This window comes from Talpa occidentalis, unplaced genomic scaffold (assembly GCF_014898055.3).
Source record: "Talpa occidentalis isolate TD23 unplaced genomic scaffold, MPIMG_talOcc4v2.1 talOcc4.5, whole genome shotgun sequence".
Lineage (NCBI taxonomy): Eukaryota > Metazoa > Chordata > Mammalia > Eulipotyphla > Talpidae > Talpa > Talpa occidentalis.
The window spans coordinates 7,653,086-7,666,889 of record NW_023604861.1 but is presented as its reverse complement, the minus strand read 5'-3'; the positions used below and the strand labels follow the sequence as shown (position 1 = coordinate 7,666,889).

Genomic DNA, 13,804 nt, shown 5'->3' with positions numbered 1-13,804 from the left:
GAGCATCTAGAAGTCACTTCTTATACTTTTGCCTTGTAGGAATTGTTAGTATTCTGACCAATGTCACCTCTCCTAAAAATCGGTGTTTTATTGATCATTGAATTCTACATTTGTCCCTCCTAAGGACCCTGAAAGTACCTTTTTAAAGCATGCTGCATAGTTTTGTAACCTGCCCTTTTCATTTAGCCTTGTAATCGGTCACTCCCCATAACATGTCTTCTTCAACTGTCTAAACAACTGCGTAACATAAAACCATGCGTGCTCAAACTCATTCAAACAAAGCAACAAATCGTGACTTTGCTTTGACAAAGTGCAATTTCATTTTGCAAGTTGAAAACAATTTAATGGCTGGGGTCGGGAAGGACACTAGGAGGGCAGTTTGCGAAGCAGGTTCGCCGGCGAGGGGGGGATCCCCTCGCGCTTGGGGACCCCCGGCCACGCGTGGCGAAGGCTGGGGTCTCGGGACCACGACGCTCGACGCCTCCCGCGGGGATTCCGGGCGGGGCGTGTGGCGCGGGCTGGACACGCGACCCGGCGTCGCGTCGCACAGTCACGGCGACAGTCCGGCCAGGCCAACACTGCGCATGCGCGGAGGCACCGGGCGCCCCGTCCGGGGCGAGGTCAGAGGTCGCGAGGAGGGCGCCCGACCCGGGCCGCGCAGGACCCCGGCGCTCTCGCCGCTCCCGGGTCGGGAGGGCGGCCCTGAGGCCAGTGCGCGGCGCCCAGGAGTTGCACCGCTCCTCCCACGCCGTGCCACTGCCTTGCTAAGTGCGCCCGCGGCCGTCGGACAGACCCGGGGGCGCCGGCCGCCCGCCGCGCACGCACTTCCTCCGCCCGCAGGAAGGAGCCGCGCGGGCGGGGCGCCCCGCGGCCGCGCATGCGCCCTCCCCCGCGGCCGCCGGGGCGCGAGCGGGCGAAACCGGTAGTGCGCCTGCGCGGTCGCCGGCTCCCTCCACCTCCGCTTCCCCTCCCCCTGTCCCCCCGCGGGGGCTCCGGGTCCGGCGGGACCATGTTCACCAGCACCGGTTCCAGTGGGCTTTGTGAGTACCGGCCGCCGCCCTCCTGCCTGCCCCCTACATGCCACCCTGGGCACCTCCTTGAAGAGGCCGGGGGCAGAGGGGACCCTCGGGTTTGCTGGAGGTTTGGGGGCCGACCCTCCATCCCCTGCCAGTGGGGGGCAGCGGGCACCACCCCAACCTCAGCCTAAAGGGGCGAGTGGGGACCGAGTCCGCCGCCAGCCCCTGGCCCCATCACCGCCGATGAGCTCCCGGGGCTGCTGCAGGTGGGCCCGGCTGTTGGGGTCCGGCGGGGGTCCGGGGAGAGCCCCATCCCGGAGGCCAGTGTGCCAGGCGGAAAGGAGAGGCCGTCCAGGTGGAGGCGATGCTGGCAGCCTGCCCCCCCTTCGCAGTCACCTTGCTCCATTCATTTAGGTTACAGAGGGGCCAGACTGGTCTCCCCCACATGCCATTCCCAACCTCTGCTTCCGGAGCTGGCCCCTCAGTTTTGCTTAGATTTCTATCTTAAAATGTTTCTCCCTTAAAATGTTGTAGACAACCAAAAACTGATCGAAATACTTCAAAATACTTCAAAGTGGAAGGAAGTTAGGACGTCGTTTTGGCAAGAAAGCACAGTTATGGCTACTGGATGTTGCTGTAATTCCTCGAATGTCAGCGGTGGTCAGCGTATTTGTAGCATTTTAAACCGCTTACTTTTTCTCACTGAAATCGGTTGCTTGCCTTTTGGTCAGGTAGACTGCATGGAAACTAACCAGCACTGAGATTAGGCACGGATCCAGCCACAGCGAACTGTTGGAACAGCCATAATTGTACAGTTGCTTGTCACTGTCTTTCACGTCTCCATCCATGGGAAGTTAATCTTGTCAGAGTACATAAGCAGTTGACATTTCCAGCTCTAAATGATCCGTTGTGGTGTTAGGAATCCTTTCCTAAGAAAACATGCCTTGGTCTGAGAATGAGTTGGTATCAGAGCCATAGATACCATTTCCAATCATTCTCACTCTCCAGGTTTTGAAGTGGAACTTATACTTCCCTTGTTTCATAGTTAATTTGGTTTGTGGTGTCTTTCAAACATTGGCCACAGAGAACATTACAACTACTAGCTAATTAATCCTCCCCAGACTACTCTTTGGTTAAAGAACATTATGACTGTTACGAAACTGACACTCAAGAAGGTGATGTGATTTTCCTGGGATCATACAGTGAGCTGGTAGATAAGAACTAATGGTAGAATTCTTCAATTTTAGTTGTCCTTTGAACATTTTTAGCTGTCCTTCCTTGATGATGTTAAAAAGTCAAAAAACATCTGTTGCTGGTTACTAACTCTACTGGCCACTATATTGGCAAAGCTTTTTCAGCTTTGTTATGGGATGACTCTGGGGAAGATGTTATTTTATACCTAAGGCTCAGGGTGGCTGTGTATTGAGTTCTAGGAACAATAATGCTGCCCAGGGAGAGACCAGGGCCAACTGTTTTGCCTGGTTTCTAGAGTAAGTGCTTATCTAGCTCAAGATCTATGTGCCACTGGGTTGGGTTCTTCTGAGGCGCCCTCGTTGGTTTGCATACACCCACCGTCTCCCTGTGCCCTTATGTGGTGTTTCCCATGTGTGTGCACATCTTGATGTCCCTTCCTCTTCAGAGAAGGGCACTGGTTATACTGGAATCAGGCTCCCCTCCTGTGATGTCATTTCACCTGATTAACTAAAAAGCTGATGGGATGGCCATTCCTCAGAGCACAGGCCATGTTTCCCGTGCTCTTTTAACGGACATTGCTAGGCACCTGCTGTGTGCCTGAATTTGTGCTGGGGACCTTGAACAAGTCTGGGTCCCTGTGTTTACAGTGCCTCTGGTAGTGTTTAGGCATGGCTTTTCCAGAACTGCTCTTTTGGCAAGTCTGGGTATATGAGCTCTTGCTTTAAAATTTTTCTTTGCAAGACTACCTGCTGAGAGGGAAGCAGATTCCTTTCCATCAGGAGCTGTGCAGCTCTTTGGAAAGTCAGTGTTCTGATCCTCAGTGTCCTGAGGAATGCATCTGTTTTCCTCTGCCTGCTCCCAGGGGCTGGGCAGTAACATTCTCTTTTCCATGGAAATCTCTCCCCCCATAATATCCTACCACTTGCATGTTTCCTACACCCTATGACTAGTAGATAATGATGGGTTAATGCTACACTTACTAGCTTCTTCCGCCCCCCTGTTCATTTACTCACTCATTCAGATGCCTATTGAGAAGGCCTGTGAGCCCCACACTGCTCATTGGACAGAGGATAAAAGGTAAAGGAAAGCAACCTCAAAAAGGTTAAACAGTGTCACTTCCCATAAGTGTGGAGAAGACCACAGAGATAATGGCAGAGACGGTGGCTAGAGGTTGTGATGGGCAGCTGCGTTGGGATTCATGGTCAGGGAAGATATCTGAGAAGGTGACATATGAGCTAAGACCATGTCAAAGTGAAGGGGCAGCCAGGTCAGAGTTGGTTGAGAAATGTGCAGAAGGGGAACAGCAGTGTGAGGACTGCATCAGCCACAGCAGGGCGTGCAGAAAGCTGGTGCCGCCGGGGCAATACATCAAGGGAAGGGCATCTGTGATCATGTTCTGAAGCTGCATTACTGTGTGCTCCGCCATGCGTCATGACTGGGTATGTCTGGGAATTGTGTTCACCACTTATTTTAGATGCCTTGCTTAGAGACCAGATTGTCACTCAAGTGTGTGTGGAGTAATGGATGTGTCATTTGTTACATTCACCCCTTTTTGTTTTATTTAAAATTTAAACAACATTATAAGTTTCAGGTGTTCTACCTGGGGAAGCCACAGGTATATCTGCTGTATGATGGTCACCTCTGCAAGCCCACGTCTCTCCTTCACACTTTCCTCTTTTCCCGGTGAACCCTACCTCCTTCCCCTTCCCTTCCGGTAACCACTAGTTGGTCTTAGCCTCCAAAAGTTTTGTATTTAGTTCCTCTGCTTTCTCTGCAAACCGCATGGTAGTGCAGTCATGTGGTGCTTGTCTTGTTTTTATTTTATTTTATTTTTAAAGATTTATTTATGCATACAAGAGCTGGGGTACAGGCAGAGGTGCAGGGGGTGAGAGGATCCACCAAAGACAGAGTGGGGAACAGAACAGGCAGATTGACTGAAGTACACTGCTGAGGGGAGCAGTGGGCAAGTCAGGAGAGGTCTGCCGTGCCATATGGGTAGCTCCCTGGCCGGCCTTCACAGCATATCGCTGCGCAAAGCCAACCTTGCGTGTCTCAGGCACTGCAGGTGCAGTTACCACCCTCACAGAGTTCGCTGTCTAGTCGGTTGCTGTGGGTTCATGGCAGGAGGGGGCTGGTGAGGGGGAGGGCACAGTTGTAAAGAAATACCAGTTGTAAAGTAATACATTTGAGCTGATTTTTAAGGGTTGAGTATGAGTTTGTCAGACAGAGGGGTCTGTGCAGGGCAGCCTGGGCAGTGGCTGGCAGAGGCAAGAGGTAATGAACTCGAGCGCTGCAGATGATGGCTGGAGCGAGCTGTTCCTCAGAGGTGCAGAGGGGAAATCATTCCAGAGGGCAGCGGAGAGGAGAACCAGGACAAACCTTATAGGAGGAGCCTGGAAGGAGCCTGAGGAGTGGCCTAGGCCCCTCCCCTTCAGTAATAAGGCTGGAATGAAGAGCAAAGATCGAGAAGCAGGGAAGCTGGCTGGAGGAGGGCACCGGGGAGTGCGGCCTGGGAGTGCTGCGCCTCGCAGGGCAGGGAGGATGGGAGCTTATGGCTGGAGATAGGGGCTTTGTCTTCCAAATAGTTCCCGTGCCCTGGCTGCAAAAAAAAAAACAAAAAAACAAAAAACCCAGGAGCTTCCTGAATTTCCAGACTACTGGGTCCCATCCCTGGAGAGTCAGATTCAGAATGGCTAATGTGGGCATCAGAAGTCTGACTTTTTAAGGCGTCCCTGGAAGAGTCTAATGGATAGATGTAGGTTAAGGCTGGAGGGCAGCCAGCAGGAGGGGCGGAGAGATGCTGAAGATGGGGGCGGAGAGGATGGACAGGACACAGCAGGAGGATTCAGAAGTGTGGCAGGTAGACTGACAGTGAAGTCTTGGATTGTGGGGTGAAAGGGGCATCGGAGGAGACTCTGGGTACACAGGTGGCGTCTCCATTCACTTGGAGCACACAGGAGGGGCTCGGTGTTGGGCAAGTTTAATGTTAGAGGGCTGGGAAGTCCCGTCGAAGACACTAGGGGCCACCAGGAGAGAGGGCGCTGGACTGGTCATGGGTGGCTAGTTGGGAGGGAGCTGTTCCACGGGTCTGAATGGGGACCCAGAAGCCGCAGTGGTGTAGTAGAAGGCCGCGCATGGAGCTGTGGGCAGTTCCAGCGTTTAGGAGATAGAGAAAGGAGGCAGCAAAGTCGGCGGAGACGGCGTCTTTAGGAGAAAGCTGTCTGCTTCCCCCAGCCCACTGGGGGTGCCCTCTTTCCGTGTGTAGAGGCAGGAGTGGCCACTGAGCAGGTTTTCTATGATCCCAGCAGATGGGGTAAGGGAGGAGTCAGAGTCCTGGAGCCCTCAGTGGCTTTTGCAGGCTTTTATTGGGATTTACTGGGTACACGGCAGGCAGGGGTGCTGAGGAGCCGGGAGGCTAGCAGGCCTCCCAGCCCCCAGCAAGTCTTCACTCTTTCTGGGCTCTCTGGCCTTCTCTGCTGGTCTCATAGTTCTTTATGCTTCTCTGCTGCTTCTCTCAACTTCTGCTTCTGCTGGTGTCCCCCTGACGCCGCCCTTAAAAGCCCAATCTTCGCCCAGGTGAATCCCATCTACCTATGCCCACACCCGATTCCAGGTGCCGCCATCAGGCCTGCATTCGGGACCGCGGGGTTCCGTCATCCATCCTAATGGCGGGAGGGCAGAAAAGCCTGATACTTTTTACCTTACCCTACACAGTGCAAATAAAACCCCCAGCTTCTTCCCACCTCCCTCTGCATTGCCTGACTGCCAGGCTCTTGGTCCTTCATCGTTTCCGGTTTGCAGTTTCTGGCATCTTCCATACCGTTCTGGATCCCGTAGTGTGTTCCAAGCGTTGCATTCTCACCCGTCTCTGAGACCCGGCGCGCCGTCCTGCTGTGCTCACCTCACAGCGCCCCAGCCTTGCGCTAACCTGTGGGGTCTCACCCCAGCCGAGTCCCTGGCAGGATGGCTCAGTTGCATTTCTTGGGTTTGGTCATCTCCCCAGGCTCTTCCTCTCTCCTTCCTGCCCCCAAGACTATCCCGTCTCATCTCTCCCCATTCCAGAGAACCAGACTTGCAGGTGGGCCCCTCTCGCTGTAACTTGCTTACATCCACGCTTCGACAGGAGACTTCCTGCTGGAGCAGCGATAGTTGAGCTGCGTTTTGAGGGCTGCTAGGAGTTTGTCAGGGATACAGACTTTGTTCCTTTCCTGCAATCTAGAATGAAGCACCCTTCTCCCGAGGGCTCCCCGCTATTTTAACTCATGCTTTGCTGTCCTTTCTAGAGCCAACCTTTTATTTTGAGAGCACAAGCCCGGCACTTGCGTACAGCTGGTGCTTTCTCCTTGGGTGCTTCGGTGGGCTCTGTGGAGACTCCCAGAGTAAGCACCCCCTTATCTGTGCCAAGGGGATAAGCTTATTATCTATTTTAATGGATTGTTGTGAAGACGAAAGTTAATCTTATTATGGCTCCTGGAATTTTGTGGTAGTAACTGGTCAGGGTTAAGCATTTTTAACTGGATCCTACTCCTGTGTCTTAAAAACACTGGCCCACCCCCACTTCCCAACTGCTGACCCCCCTGTTTCTGCTCATCTTCCTGATCAGGCTGTGTGACGGTGTCTTCACCCTTCCCCTTTCTCACTTGCTGTCGCTCTTGACCCCTCTGTGCTGGGCTCCTCTGGTGCTCCCGCGCTGTGTGGGGCGCTGTCCCGGCTCACTGCAGCCGCTCTGCCCTCCGCAGCTCTCACCTGCCCTGAACAGATGTCCAGGGACTTGCGCGCCAGCTCACCTGATGGGCACTTGCTCAGCGCAGAGGAATGGTCTCCTGTGTTTCGATGAACGTTTCTTTATAAAATTCTTGATGCTTTGCCTTTTTTTTTTTTTAAAACCCTGTATGCCCCTGGTTTTCTTCCTACCTCCTGACCACATCTGCTGAGATTCCTTTTGATCCTCAGAGTCCACTAGATTTGGCATTCTTGGCTATTGGTTACTGTCCAGGGAAGAGTTGCTGCGGGGCCTCCCTGGTGGCGCAGCGGTTGAGCGCTGGGTTGCGAAGCTGCCCGTGGCCTCTGCGACGCCGGTTCGATCCCCGGCTGCTCCCCGGCCACCAGAGGAGGGTCCCACATGGCGCGCAGACCTCTCCTGCCGCCCGCTGCTCCCCTCAGCAGTGTACTTCGGTCCTTCTGCCTGCTCTGCTCCCCGCTCTGGCTCTGGTGAATTCTCTCACCCTCCCACGCTTCTGACTGTACCCAGTGCATGTATAAACAAAACAAACAAACAAACAAATAAATAAAAACATGCCTCTATAAAAAAAAAAAAAAAAAAAAAAAAAGAGTTGCTGCGGCTCATTGAGGCCCTAATCTGCTTTTGTTGAGGGGCTGAGAGGGGTGCAGCTGGACTCAGCCCCCTGACCATTCAGGTGCTTGTCAACACCGGGGTGTCCTGCTGATTGAAATCACAGCATGGGGCTGGGAACCAGCGCAAAGTTACCAGAGTGAAAAGAAACATAGTTTTCACCTGAGCTGGGACTTTTCCTTGCATGAAACTGTTTTTTTTTTTTTTTATTTTTTTTATTATTTTTTTTTTTTTTAATAGAGGCATGTTTATTTATTTATTTATTTTGTTTGTTTGTTTTGTTTATACATGCACTGGGTACAGTCAGAAGCGCGGGAGGGTGAGAGAATTCACCAGAGCCAGAGCGGGGAGCAGAGCAGGCAGAAGGACCGAAGTACACTGCTGAGGGGAGCAGCGGGCGGCAGGAGAGGTCTGCGCGCCATGTGGGATTCTCCGCCGGTGGCCGGGGAGCAGCCGGGGATCGAACCGGCGCCGCAGAGGCCGCGGGCAGCTTCGCAACCCAGCGCTCAACCGCTGCGCCACCGGGGAGGCCCGCATGAAACTGTTTTGACACAAAACATCAGTTAGGGTGCCTGGAGCCAGTGTCACTCGGGGGGTTAAGTGGACCTGGGTCCAGTCGTATCCGCCTGTGGCACCCACATTTACCTCAGTTCCGAGGTGGGCGAGCCCTGAAGGCTTGCTTTCAGCTGTGGTTTCGGCCTCAGGAACCTAGATGGGCTGTCCCCGGCGTGGTGCTGAAATGGACGCCCCCGGAATCTGGCAGCGCAGGAAGGGCCGAACCACGTGGTGACTGACATGTTCCTTTTTTAAGTCCCATTCGATGTGTTGAATTCACACCTCGTGGGAGGTGATCAAGTAAATCTTTATTTTTGTGTCTTCCTGTCTCTTTAAGATGTACTCAGCGTGGAACACTCTTTGCCTTTGTGAAAAGGTAGCAAGGCCTTTGACCTTTTATTCACTCTTGCGTTATTAATCAAGCAGCTGTGACGGCACCCTGTGAGCCAGCCCCCCTTTGGCAGCCCAGCCACTTTGCTGGGAGCACAGTGCCCAGCCGGAGAGACAGGCACATTCAGATGGCTGTGATTTTGGGGTGGGGAGCCCCGTAACTCAGGCTCGATTTAAAAGTTTGATGCGCCTGTTAATGATCACGCCAGCTTGGCTCCAGGGGAGACTGCTCTGCTTCCTCCCAGTTAAGACTTGTGGTTGGCAACCACCTGCTAGTGGAGAAAGGCTCTGGCCGGCCTCTGTGCCATCTCAGTTCCTGCTTGTCCTTCTGTTTTCCTGTCCTTGACTTTCCTGGCTTCTGGGTCCGTGGGGTTTTGATTTGGTATCTTGTTTGTGGGCCAGGAATCATTTGTACCCCTTTGGACGTGTCTTTACAATTTACGTACTTCTGCTCTAACATCATTCCTCGTAGTAGGAAGGGACTAACTCAGGGCTGGGCCGTCTAGCCCAGCTCCGCGGGGATAAGCTGTTTTCCATGTTTCTTCAGTTTGGAGCAGTATATCCTCGAAACTCTCAAAGGGTATTAACTTTTTTTTTTTTTTAATTTTTTTTTTTTATAGAGGCATGTTTTTTTATTTATTCACCTGTTTGTTCGTTCGTTTTGTTTATACATGCACTGGGCACAGCCAGAAGCGCGGGAGGGCGAGAGAACCCACCAGAGCCAGAGCAGGGAGCAGAGCAGGCAGAAGGACCGAAGGACACTGCTGAGGGGAGCAGCGGGCGGCAGGAGAGGTCTGCGCGCCATGTGGGACCCTCCTCCAGTGGCCGGGGAGCAGCCGGGGATCGAACCGGCGCCGCAGAGGTCGCCGGCAGCTTTGCAACCCAGCGCTCAACCACTGCGCCACCGGGGAGGCCCAAAGGGTATTAACTTTTGTCTTGATGTGCGTGGCAAACCTTTTAGCCACTTGTCGGTTCCTTTTATTCATGATATTTCTTATTTGTTACTGTGGCATTAAGATCAAGGGGTTTAACCCATATATTTTATTTGGCCAAATTCTTCTTTTTCTTTTATCAAGGCCTAGACCTCCTGAGGTCTGTTAAATATTCATCTAGTATTTTTTTTTTATCATTACTTTTTGTCTAATTATGAAGATAACATATTACTGTCCGTACAAATTCAGACCACTCAGAAGAGGAGAAAGTCTATGTGAAAATTTCTTTCCTCTTCAATCCCAGCAACATCTTAGAGGATAGTCTTGTAAATAGTTTTCCCCTATGAACATGTGAATGTGTGTGTCTGCCTACTGAGAGAGTAGTATAGGCACAGGGTAAAAAAATTCAAATAAAGATATGATACAAATTCTAACCAGGAGTAACCACTTTTAAGTTCCCTTTACTTCTTCTGTATGGCTTTAGGCAGTTGCTTCTGTCTGTTGATTTCTCAACACCAGGTCTGTCTCTAGATTCCCTATGATGAAAGATGAAAAATTTGCAACACCTCCAGCCTTTCCTTCTCCGGTTAGCTTTGGTCTGGTTACCTCTTGTATGGTTACCGTCATCTTCAGCATGGACAGGGTCCCTTACTTGTGTCATCAACAGCAGCAGACACCACTGGGAAAGTGAGAAATCCGCCTGAGAACATCCTTTTCTGCGTTCCGATGCCCAGTTCGTTGTGCTCGTGCAGTATGTGCCTTTGCTGTTCTGCCAGCCATGGAGCCTGTGGATTGACTTTATATAGAACATCCAAGCCAGTGGCTGTATTTACTGCGTGTGGGTTGTAGACCCAAGGCATGTGCTGGAGCCCCAGGGGTGGGGGAGCAGGGAAACCTCTCCCCTGTAGGCATCTCTTCACTTCTGTGCTATCTCTTCTCATTTGATGTTTACACTCAGCTACTGCTCTTTCTGGAATTTTGCATCAGTTTCTTCTTGGATTCTTCTTTGTCTCTCCTGGCACCCTCCTGGAGTGCCCTTTTTCCTGTAGCGCACTCAGGTGGTGACTCTCTGGATGCTCATCACTAGGGAAAGCGGGTTGGTAAGTAGCAGGTGTGGGTTTCCTTTGCATTTGTGGGTGGGTCTTTGTCCCCAAGAGGCCCTAACCTTAAATGGTAGGGCTGACTGTAGGTTGTGTTCAAGTAGGGGGCGCACATGAATAGGCTGGCTTCCAGATGGGGTGCAAAGCGGGGAGCGGTCAGTGACTACAGCCCCCTCCTGTTGGCAGAGTGACATGGGCTTGGCTCTCTTTTTTGGATTTTATTGCCCTTCTGCTGATGTCCCACCCACCACCTCTCTCTGTTCAACCCAGGCTTATCTGCAACTCTGGAAGTTTCAAGTTGCCTGGGGCTCTTTCCTGGTTTGCCTCAGACCTCCCAATCTCTTGGGGTCCTCCCTAAGTAGATTGCTCCTTTCCCTGGAGAGTCTTCTTGCATTTTGTCTGGGGTGGGGGGGACTTTTTTTCCACCTGGGGTGTGGAAGGAGTGGCTATGTGTGAGGAAGACCTGGAGAGCGTGGGTCTGAGGATTTGTGGAAAGGCTGGCAGCTGCTATGTCTGCCTGTGTGGCCCTGAGCCTGCTGGGGTTGGTTGAAAAAGGATGTGGATCCAACATTTGGAGCCATCAAACAAAAGAGAATGATGCCCCTTTCACTTTTCATCCTGATTACATCAAAGAGAAAGTGCTACCCTGAAATCCCCTCTAACAACAACTCCTTTCTCTTGAAACAGAGAACAGGAGGCAGGTCCAGACCTCGCTACAACATTATTTTTTAATTTGATAAAGTGTGTTTATTTTTATAGCTAATTTATATTTGATAATAAGGTGATATAAAGAAAAGTATTAGCAATAGGCTAGGTAATATTGGGATTAGCAGACACTTGTGGTGCCATAAGGGGAATGAAGTCTGATAGACGTTCTAAATTATGCTGATGCGTTTATTGAAGAGTTCCCCGGACTCCTTTGGAAGGGAGCATTTTTCTGGTGTTTTTGAGGTTTCTTTTATTGAATGGGAGAAAAAGTGGACAGGTGCAGGAGTATCACCTTGAATTGGAATTTTATTTAGCTACCTTTTTGGCTTTGTTGCTTTTGTTTGATTCTTTAGTCCCTTGAGGATTTGTTCTAGTGTCTAGAGTTTAAAGAGGGTTTCTTGTCTCCACCAGCCAGCCGGTCTGGAGGCCAGCGGTCAGAGATGTTGGGTAGCACCTCTGCTCACAAGCCGAGTACGTGCTGGGAGGACCTGTGCAGACTTGGCAGGGGTTATGCTGGTTCTCTTTGCTGTCCACCAGGTGGGAGTGGAAGGTCCTTTGGGTGGTCAAGCTGTAAAATCAGATTCGGGTTTCTCTGCCTTGCAGGGAGCTGTTCTGTTTGCGTCTTTCCCGAAATAGACCAGTTTAGTCTCCATCAGGCATCTGCTGAGCAGGTGACTCCGCCTCCTGCTAGTCTTCACAGATGCTCTAGTGCCTGTCTTGGCAGCTGTGGTCTCCTCACTGTTGGCCTACTTTGGTTGATTCAACTCTTCATGTCTCTTTCTTTTTTTTTTTAAAGATTATTTATGCATACAAGAGCTGGGGTATAGGCCAGAGGTGTGGGGGGTGAGAGGATTCATCAGAGACAGAATGGGGAACAGAATAGGCAGCTCCACCGAAGTACACTGCTGAGGGGAGCAGCGGGCGAGACAGGAGAGGTCTGCTGCGCCATGTGGGTTGCTCCCAGGCCGGCCGGGGATCGAACTCGTGCTGCAGAGGCTGCAGATAGCTTCATAGGCTGTGTCTTAAACCCTTGCGCCACCAGGGAGGCATGTCTTTGAACATCTGGAAGCCTCCCTAGCTTGTCCTGAGGCTGTTTCTAACAGCCCCTCCCCATGTGAGGCCTTCATGAGCGGCCCCTCCTCTGCATTGCTCTGGCTGACTCTCCCCTCCATTCCACGCTGGACATTGGCAACAGCCATACACACATGCTTTGTGTCATCTTGGGTTAGAGGTGATGCTGGGGGGACCTTTCAGACAGAAGTCCCGATTTCTCCATCTCTTGAGGGGATGCTCTGGCAGCCAGGGCTGAACTGTCGCCTGACTTCTGTCTGCCCGGCTTGTGCCACCATCCCAGCTTCACCAGCACCGGCCCAGCCTGCTTGGCCACTTGAGTTTACAACAGATTTCCTTGCCATTCACCACATAACTTTCCTTCTTAAAATTGCCTTTTCTTTTCTCTGCCAGTTGATTGCATGGGGAGAGAATTTTCCGTAAGCTTCCTGATTCTCTTTGTCATAGTTCTACTGTTGAATGACTTAGCCTATGTTTAAACATAATACATTGCTCTTACCTCTTTTGGCTTTTAAGATTATTTCATTGTAACTGTATGCCTCATCTAATTAGCATTGTTACCCATTTCTTCTTGATGTTTGTGTTGCATCTCCCCAAGAAGGTAAACCCTAGTAATGCCCAGTATATCAGCAAGAACAAAACAAAAGTACAGGTGCCTTATGCCATTGCTGGTGACTATGGACTGGACATGCCTTCCCTGGCATGTGAGCCTCTGTGTTCGGCTTTGCTCAGGACTTCCTTTTAAAATTTTACTCCTTTGTTTGTTTTGTGCCCCCCCCCCCATAATTCAAACTGTCTAAATATTTTAGAGGTAGAATACATTTTCGTATCTAATGGACTCCCACAGAGTCCTCTTTCTCCTCCTTGCTCTGTGCCTTTTTTTCTGGAAACTTCTTTGCCTTTTCTCCTGTTTATTTTCCTAATAAACTATGCAGGCACTGGTCAGTAGCAAGTGCTTGCTGGCGTCCCTCGTGAGCCGGGCACTCTGCCAGTGTGGTGACCTGCAGGAGGAGCGGTCAGGGTGGCAGGTGCCTGGGTCACTGCACTCTCCCTGGTGCCTTAGAAACGGAGTGGATTCAGGGATGGCCGACAGCATTTTACTTCTAAACGTCTTAGAGAATTGGGTTCAACTGAAATAAACTTGGGATCTTTTGATTCCTGGGTGGCCTCATGCAGGTCTTGGCTGAACTGGCCACCAGAAGACATTCCTGCCTCCCTCACATGGCCACTGAGGAGAGAGAAGAGCACTTCCCCAGGCCCTGTTAGGAAGCCCAAGGCCAGAGAGTCCTTCCCCGGGGAGCAGAGGTGGCCTTGCGTGCAGGGATCCCCGCTCTGGTGGACTTCCACACTTGCTTCCGGCTCAGCCCTTTTTTAATGAAAAATGTGAAGTGACTTGTGAGATACCAGATCACCCCAGTCTTGTGGGAACCCTGAGAAGGTGACCCAGTAGTTCAGTGGGCAGAAATAGGAACACTGGTATGTTCG

The 13,804-nt window shown here is 51.5% G+C and overlaps 1 protein-coding gene across 1 annotated transcript in view; it reads left to right on the top strand.

The window, feature by feature from the left end:
* The first annotated feature begins 929 nt into the window (after positions 1–929).
* UBAC2 (UBA domain containing 2) overlaps positions 930–13,804 on the top strand; it is a 121,718-nt gene continuing 108,843 nt past the window's right edge. Inside the window, exon 1 of the mRNA XM_037528756.2 lies at positions 930–1,040. Within this exon, the coding sequence (XP_037384653.1) occupies positions 1,010–1,040 (31 nt within the window). The 5' untranslated portion in view covers positions 930–1,009. The remainder of the gene's footprint in view (positions 1,041–13,804) is intronic.